The sequence below is a fragment of the Neodiprion fabricii genome, chromosome 2 (genome assembly GCF_021155785.1).
Source record: "Neodiprion fabricii isolate iyNeoFabr1 chromosome 2, iyNeoFabr1.1, whole genome shotgun sequence".
Classification (NCBI taxonomy): Eukaryota; Metazoa; Arthropoda; class Insecta; order Hymenoptera; family Diprionidae; genus Neodiprion; species Neodiprion fabricii.
The window spans coordinates 737,468-746,305 of NC_060240.1; the positions used below are offsets into that span (position 1 = coordinate 737,468).

General features: G+C 44.3%; 1 protein-coding gene across 3 annotated transcripts in view; it reads left to right on the plus strand.

Annotated features, from left to right (window-relative positions):
- The first annotated feature begins 310 nt into the window (after positions 1-310).
- Positions 311-8,838, plus strand: part of LOC124176334 (titin homolog) — a 65,828-nt gene continuing 57,300 nt past the window's right edge. The window contains exons 1-12 of one of the 3 annotated variants that reach the window (XM_046557494.1): positions 311-487; positions 1,597-1,747; positions 4,890-5,178; positions 6,233-6,413; positions 6,483-6,733; positions 6,808-6,952; positions 7,028-7,240; positions 7,325-7,507; positions 7,589-7,786; positions 7,875-8,011; positions 8,094-8,430; positions 8,498-8,776. In XM_046557494.1, coding sequence (XP_046413450.1) covers positions 475-487; positions 1,597-1,747; positions 4,890-5,178; positions 6,233-6,413; positions 6,483-6,733; positions 6,808-6,952; positions 7,028-7,240; positions 7,325-7,507; positions 7,589-7,786; positions 7,875-8,011; positions 8,094-8,430; positions 8,498-8,776 — 2,377 coding nt within the window. In that variant the 5' untranslated portion in view covers positions 311-474. Of the gene's footprint in view, positions 488-1,596; positions 1,748-2,934; positions 3,797-4,889; positions 5,179-6,232; positions 6,414-6,482; positions 6,734-6,807; positions 6,953-7,027; positions 7,241-7,324; positions 7,508-7,588; positions 7,787-7,874; positions 8,012-8,093; positions 8,431-8,497; positions 8,777-8,838 lie in introns of those variants that run through there. The other 2 variants (XM_046557492.1, XM_046557493.1) reach the window with 2 other exon arrangements.

Below are 8,838 nucleotides of genomic sequence, written 5' to 3' on the forward strand. Positions count from 1 at the left end.
AATCACCTTTCGTTGTATCGTATCAATGTTAGTTGATACGTGATGATAATACACCTGTCCTTTGGCATGCACACAACTATACGTATTGAGGGATCAGAGTTGCAGCTAATGGGAACCGAATGTTTATCAAAGTGGTATCGAGGTAACAGTCGGTGTTATGTTGTGTCTGGTATGAATACAACGTAACTCGACATGTCAAGAGGAGAATTACGTCAGCGACGCGCATGCTCTTTGGTCTGGTCTTGGGTCGGCGCCGTGACGCGACGCGTCGCGACGTACCCGAAAGACGATTTTAGACCGCAGCCCTTAGCGCGCGGCGGCCCCTCCTGCCCACAGATTTAGAGGTGCGCGGTGCGTGCGTCGTCGAATTGGAAAAGAGACAAACAGCGTGCCCCACGTTTGCCGGGCACTGCTTGCTGCCGAAGTGATGTCAGGTCGAGTGTGGCGCAGGAGGTACCGACGACACCTTACGACATGACGCTCGCAGGTAAGAGATTTGGATAAAACCGTTCGCCGACGGAGACTCGAGCTCAGGACATCCGAACAGAATTCCGAGCTGCTGCGTTCCTTCGGTATTTTTCCTGGACTCCTGGTCTGCCTTTATTGGCTCATCAGCCGAGCCTTTCACCTTCCTCTGCAACGCTTTCGCGTGACCGCCAGACTTTTCCGGTCTGACACTTGAGTGATTAACGGTGAAATTTTCATACGTTCGTCCAAAATTGAAACGGGCATTTTTATTCTTCCGATACGGAGATGCTTTTTCACGTGTTCATCGGTCCTCCGTAAAACTTTCAACTCTTTCATTACTACCTATCGAGGAACTTGGAAGTTTTGCAATTTTTCCATGTTCTCAAATGTACTGAAAAGGTCAAGAGTGTACTTTTGAAACCGTAAGCTCTTCGGCCTGGCCGTGATGAGCTTGAGGAGAGAATAATACCTGGGCGGAAACGAAGGAAAATCGGGTGTCGAAGCAGGATTTGTTCGGAAAGCTCCTGGAGAAAGTGGAACCGCAGAAAGCCGGTCCTCCCGCACGATGTTGCAGATACTTCGAGAGTTTGAGCTTGAATATCTTGAGGCTAGGCGTGCCACTTGCGCACAGTCATTTAAACAGTATTTTTAGAATCTCGGCAAGTTGAGCACACACCGAAAACATATCTCGGTGTATAACTATATAGCTGTACAAAATCGAAACTTTTACCCCGACTTTATCGTCCGCATCTCGCTAACACCGCTTAACACCTGTCAACGCTGCACTCTGAAGAGCTCTGCCATTCTGGCGTGTGCAAAATCGATCCTCACAGATCACATATATTGCTTCATCTCCCGACCAAGGTTTATGCTAGGAACGAACTTGTTACCAGATTCTTTACGTCGACACCTTATCGTTTTACTTTCATGTCATCACAAATTCTTTTTTATTTACTCTAAAATATGCAAGGATCGTTTGACCGCTCTTCTGCCATGCAAAATATTCGTGTTAATCGATTGATCTAAAGTTGATTCTTGCGGCGTCAAGCTTTTTGACGTTTTGAAATTTCTCATTGTTTGTAACCCAATAATTAGTTCGTTAATAATCGGCTCCTCTGTTTGTCCAAGATGGTACCACTGCCAAACCGAGTAAAATCGTTGCACCGCAATGGCAGGACGACGCGAAACAATTGACAGCCGTAGGACGCCCAGGATCAGATTTGACAGTGGAAGTAATATTGGACCAGACAGAGAATTACGGAAAACTCAGCTTTGAACTGTAAGTATAACGCACAACTCCCGAACTCTACATGCTTGAATTCTAGGAGATTGAGTGCACCGTTTAAAAATGCATCAAGGTTGCGACCAGTTTCAGAGCCGTCAGCATGAGTGACAGAAGAAGAAAATAAATTGTTTCTGAAACGTCGTGTAACGGACCAGGAGGCTACGCGCAGTTTGCGGTGTTGACAGAAGAACAAAGATTTTTTTGAAATCACATGAAATATGTAGCTTGAAAATGGTAGACAGAAACTACAATCAATCGTTCCATATTTATTTTCAATTATTGCCAATATTAGGGGAACCATTTCTAAATATTCCAAATCAAATTTGACACGTGGAACACGTCCGATTAACCGAACGCCATCAAGTTGCGCAACTTGAGATAAATTTTCCAGGTATTACTTTGTAGAAACGAAACGTCTATTTAACAGCTTCGGAGAATGATTTCGAACTTAGGGGAATACTTGCATTTCTAACTCAGAGGATTACCAGGCGAATTATGACTAAAAACAATCGAACAAAAGCTGTATTAAGGATTTCTTTTTCGAACTATTCCATAAATTGGCGACGTTAACGGCGTTATCGATAATCGAGAACTACGACATCCGAATAAAATGTGTAATTAGGCCGAACAGCCGTCGACAGTTTTTCCGAAAAGAGCGGAATAAAATCTAGTTAGAATACGGCAGCGGTGACGTGAGAGCAGTATAGGATGTAACCTACACAACATCACATATTATCCGAAGATTGCGACGTCCCTCGGAAACGAAAATACCTCGAACCGGCGGGGCCTTGGCACGCGACGAGAAACGCACGGCATGAAGCTTTTCTCACACCGAGGAGACATCGTAGGTTCGTAGATTTTTATCGGAAGTCTGGAATTAATATCCCTATTTGCGATTCTGGGATAAAAGAAACGGGCGAGGAAGTTTATTCCCCAAAAAAACCGCAGGGTCTTCCGGCTGACCTGACCGATGAACCGCTACCGTCATCTGCGCAAAGATCGAGCCTCAGAATTTTTATCAATGCCGTTTGAACAGCGCTTAAGCTTTTTAAGCTCCCGATCGGAGGCGTCTCGATGTTGAGAAGGGTAGAGAAGTTTTGCCGCCCGCGGTTTGGGAGGCGGACACTATCAGTCTTGCTCCGCGAGCGTCGCGACGTCCGACCAACCGACCCCACCGACGCACTTCCAACCAGGAAGCGACGCTCTTCTTTCGAAAACGCGCGCCGCTCCGAACGAAGACACGATAACGAGGATCTGACCAAGGAATATCAGGCCTAGGTGACCGAAATTAATGAGTAAAGTGGTTGTAGAGTGTATTGAAATTCGCAAAAGTGTAGTCTGAAGGTAACTGCAAGTGAAACGTGAAAAAAACGAGTAATGTTGATGTAATATCCAGTGAACATAGAGGAGCTGTTAATTACTCGACTTGATTAGTCATTTATGTTCAGGTCGGGCATTGGGTGAAAGTGTTTAATACGACAATTAGTTAACAAAGTGTGAAAATAAGAAGACGGAAAACCCAAGTTTTATCTTGTACGCAAGATAATCATTCCGTCTCACTAGCTACTTGACAGCGCGGTAGTGCCAAATCTGAAAACTGACGTAACTAGTTGAGCGCTCAATCCCTCTGCACTCGTCGTAACTTGATCAGTGATTCAGATTTCAACGTCTTCCTACACCCAGTTATCCAGAAGTTAAAATTTTTCCAAATCTGTCATAATTCCGAAAGCTGTAGAAGCCCCGTGAATGGGGAAACAGAATCGACCGCGGAGCATTAAACATCGGACAAAGAATGACTATAAATAAAATTGTGCGGTTACGTGAAAACTACGAAGGCTCGCCGTGCCGGCTAAGATACCACCGGGCGTTAACTGACGACGTTAACATCTCGAGAAAATTCTGATGTCATTTTGAGCGTTGGCTGACCCGCCACGTCACTTTGTATCATTCAATTTTTGGATTTTATCTCGCCATGGGAAGTCAGTGCTGCAAGTGTGCAAACGGAAAAAAGGCTATAACTGCACCACACGAAGTGAAGCAAGGGTAGGTCCTAGTACTACAAAAAATTATCAAAAACGCATTAATTTTATGACCACCCCCGTTTGTCTTCTTCGAATATAAATGCAAGTGATACAATCCATATGCTGAAGTCATTCGTCAAGCTAGACCATTAACTAAATAAGATTTTGTAAACACATTATTTTTCACTCCATGTCTTAAGTTTAAACTGTGCCTTCAATGCAGCTCAGTATATACCTGAAGATAAGAAAAAATCAAAGTGTCTCTAAGTATATTTAGAAATACTATGTACCATAATTTTCGTAATAATTTATGTACAACAGAATTGTGTCTGTGAATTATGTTGTAGATTCTCCGTGTTCTTTGACGAAGTATCGATAGTTTGACTGCCGAGCTGGTTAGCTACTGGTGCCAAAGGTGCTTGCTCATTATTCACTGTAGTCACAAATTGCGTAAGGGTTAATTATTTTCAGAAAACTATCGATAATTGTATCGAGTGTTGGTCTCGCAGAGTCGCATGGTTTTATAGTACGCCGTTTGGACATCAGCCATCCCCAAATCCAACGAAAACAGATCAGAATGAGTATCGTGACATTTACCGATTACCTCTTGCGAAAGAAGGTCGCGAATGCTTCAACGTGAGCATTTGGAATGAGGTTGTTGTCCGCAAGCTCAAACGGCTGGGTCGCGATTTGTTATTTACCTATTATTAGGGGGCTTTCGATTGGCTACGATCGAGGATTCATATCAGTTCCTCATTCTGCGTTTATTCCATACGTATATGTATCTGAAAATAGACTAAATTTCACCCCGCAACTTGTACCTGGAGCCGAATCGAGCTTTTTCGTATTGTTTAAGATGTCATGAAGGCCTTGAGGCACGTGAGGCGTGTGATATGTGACACAAGCCCGGTATGTTATTTTTAATGTACGAACCACGTGTTTCCAGTCTACTTCTCATTAACGCCTAGCTGATGGATATGCTGATCAAGACTCTCGTGTGTTTGATCCAGTAACAGAGTCGCACTTCTCAACTGTTTCAAAAAAGAGGTCACATGGAATGGATGAGAATTCAGGCACTTATCCTTCCTAATTTTGTCGTGTCCCCGCTGTTTCAGATTACGGGATCAGCTTCCAGTCGCTAGAGAACGGTACCACGTTCAGGCACGAGGGAACGTGGTTCAATTGACTTTAGAGCATTCGAGAACGGATGACAGCGGCCGATATGCCCTGGTAGCCAGAAACATCGCTGGCGAATCATCGCGAATGATACGATTCAACGTGGACGACGTAAACGGCGAAGACGGTGACCCGCCAATCTTCGTAAGGAGACTTAGCGACCTCGCTGTAAAAGTAGGGACAAGAACAAGGTTCCTGGTGGAAATCAGAAGCTCAACTAACTTAAAGGCAAGTAGGTCCAAGTCCTGATTTAACAACTGCTTTCTGATTATGAAAGCTTTACCATCTCGTTTCTTTCATTGCTATTAAGTTGCTGGTGATTTTGAGGCTAAGTTGACGGCTCGACGATAATTGTAAAGAGGATCAAAAAATTTTAAATAGAACTCTGTATATTTGTCTTGGAATCATTTGAATTAGATCACACAGAGAAATGATTGTACTTCCTGATTCCTACTCGAGCGGTTAACGCATGTTCTCGAGCAGCTGAACCGAGTCAAGTGTTGAGGCAAATAGAGAAATCAGAGAATCCAGGAGAAAATAGGAGAATGAGGAGGATTAAGGGGTCCATGACCCGGGAGTCTGAGCTAAGTTTGGATATGCGGAATTGACCAAGTTCCCTTGGCGGTCATCGTCACCGCCTGTCTAGTCTACGCCAAAATCGGATAGAAATGAATCTGCGCTTTGGAAGCAATCGACTATCCCGGGTCTCGTCGCCGAATGAAAAAGTCTGATAAACGAGCGTAGAAGAAATAGGACATATTTAAAAATAGCCATATGCACGATCGAGTCTAAAGCTGTAGTGTAAACGACAGAACATAGAGTGTGCTTTTTTTTTGGTATTAAGGAAGACATTTTTTACCGGATATCCCCCGCAAACATAACCCAGATTATCGTTGGCAAATGGTGACAGCACGAAACTCTTGAACACCCTTGAAGGAGTTTAACGATCAATAAACTTTCGAAGCGTCAATTGGAAGCTACTAGAACTATACGCGCCTATAGTGAACTGTTATTATCTCTAAGACCGTTGTATTAATAGAATATCACACTGCCGGATCCCAGGGAACCAATTTGCGCAGATGTATAGGCGTGTCACTCACTTCATAGCCTTTCATATGCTAAATTGCTGGGCCAGCGTAGTGTTCCGTCATTTCCTTTTCTAACAATGCGGTCAGGACGGGTTATTCTTAGAAATGCGTAATGCCTGCAATAATTAGTCCTTCCATCCCCGCTGAAACTGATTCACCAAATTCTCGTCGTAAGTTTATCATTTCGCTTTCAGGTCACTTGGCACAGGAACGATGAACCGATCCAGAAAGGAACCAGGTTTACCTTTGTTCATGAGGGAAACTTTTACTGCGTCGATGTCGCCCCCGTTACAGTCGAAGATCAAGGACACTGGACATGCATGGCGGAGAATCCATCCGGCCGTTCGTCGTGCACGTCCCACCTTAACGTCGTTGGTACGTTGGAAATGTCTTCTTAGAGCCGAATATCGCACAGTTTGTTTGAGTTTCGATGAATTTCCGCAGTGCCAAAGGCTTACAAAAAACCAGAGTTCGTCGAAGAGCTTCGAGCCCTGCTCACGGAAATGGGGACAGTTTCGTTGGAATGCAAAGTCATCGGGGTTCCGACGCCAGTGTTGAGGTGGTTTAAGGACAATAAAGAGATCAAGGCTGGTGACGTATTCGCCTTGACCGCTAATCCCGATGACCCAACGTCACTTGGAACTTACACATGCGAGGCCGTGAATTGCATGGGCACAACTTATTCCTCTTCGAAAGTGAGTAATCGAGATTGAAGCGCAACACAATGCGAGAACTTGCCACGAAATCTGTCACTCCGTTTCCCTCTCAGGTTCACGTGATGGGCAAGGGTAGTCGAGAAGGTTCTCTGAAGCCAGCTGATAGTTTGACACAGTCCGGACCTCTGCCTACTTTCAAAAAGATCCTTCAGGATGAATCCAGCAGAATTGGCGAATCTTTGATATTGTCGTGTCAAGGTAAATTATTAAAAAAAAACACTCTTCATCTCGTGCTCGCAAGTAAATCCGTTATTCAACAACTGTAAATTTCAGTTCAAGTTCCCCCATGGCCTAAAACAATCACCTGGTACAACAAGGAAGGCCGCATAGAGGCTAGTGAGAAATATCATATAATGGAAGACGGTCTTGGTGGATATTCGATAGAAATAAAACCACTGGAAGCTATGGATGAAGGTGAATGGAAATGTGTAGCTACAAGCAGTGAGAATGTCAAGCAGTTCACTACGTGTCACGTAATGATGTCAAGTGAGTTGAGGCTTTCTTACTTACCTTTCTTCTCCCACAAATGACGATTTCAGTTTATACAAAACTACCAACTTCTGCCTGTAGTTCCTAAGAACTACAGAAAGCCGCGATTCATGGAAAGCTTGAAAGCAGTGCTCACTGAAGAAGGACTCGTTTCCTTCGAATGCAAGGTGGTCGGTTTTCCTACTCCAGTCTTGCGATGGTTTAAAGACGGACAGGAACTCAAACCTGGCGACGTTTATCAGTTAACGGGCACCAATTCTTTAGGTACGGATAATGAAGATTTGACTGTCAATTACTAAAATCACATGGATAACGCTCATTAATATTAAATTTCATTTGCCTTAGGTTCCTACTGTTGCATTGCCAGGAATTGCATGGGTGAGACCAGGAGCACCGCTGAGCTAACTGTTGAGGACATTCAAAATCAGCTCAATGAAGAGGAACGACTACAACTCTTCAGCATGAATCAACCACCAAAGTTTATCAAGGGTCTAAAAAGCTGTGAGGCAAAGATCAACGAAGATTTTCGCTTCACGATTGAAGGTAGTATAAGGGAGAAAACGTACTGCCAAAACTTCGAATCGCTTTGAACTAAATTTTCACCCCGAAACAAACCAATTTTCTCCTACAGTCAGCATTGCCCCAGAGCCCAGCTTGTCGTGGTACAGAGACGATGAACCAATAAACGAGAGTGAGAAGTACCAAGTACTGCGGGAGATGCTGGGCACGTGTCACCTGAATATACGGAAGCTAGAGTTCGTCGATCAAGTATGGACTGGATGAACTGAACATTTTTTTATGAGTGACGATTCACCATAACCACGTCAGTAAATCGAGATCAATTTTTCAGGCTGAATGGAAGTGCGTCGCTACCAACGATTTCGGTCACAGCATCACATCCTGTTTTTTGAAGCTCATTATTCCGAAGCACTTCAAAATGCCAAGATTCCTTGAAAGCTTGCGTGCCATCCTGTCTGAAGAAGGTGCTGTAAATCTCGAATGCAAAGTCATCGGTGTCCCTCAGCCAGTCCTGAAATGGTATAAGGATGGAGTTGAACTGAAGCCTGGAGACATACACAGGATCATTTCGGGTCAAGATGGCACGTGTTGTCTCGGGACTTACACTTGCGAGGCGACGAACTGCATGGGAACAGTAAGCAGCTCCGCCTCACTGCTTGGTTTCGAAGGTAAGGCAGTCTGCATAAATCAACGGCATTAGATTTTCACTACGAATGAAATTCTCAACCCCGGTAGATCGAGCCGCCACTAAAAAAGAGCCGAAAGAAATACCACCGGGGCACGAACTCGCTCACAATCTATCGCTATCCACAATCCACGAGGAGAGGACGTCTCAAATGTACGACACACCACAGACTGACATATCGATGACCCTGGACGAACGGGGTGAAGTGTCCTTTAGTTTTGACGGGAAGGAAGTATCCGTAAGCTTGTACGAGACCCCAGACCTTACTGAGGAAGAAGCGCTACAGATTGTTGAGATGTATGCAGATCAACTATCGGAACACGTAACTGGTACGTGAAATTTCTCATAATATTTAATGTAGCTAGGTGTGTGAGTCGGTATTATCTTTTTC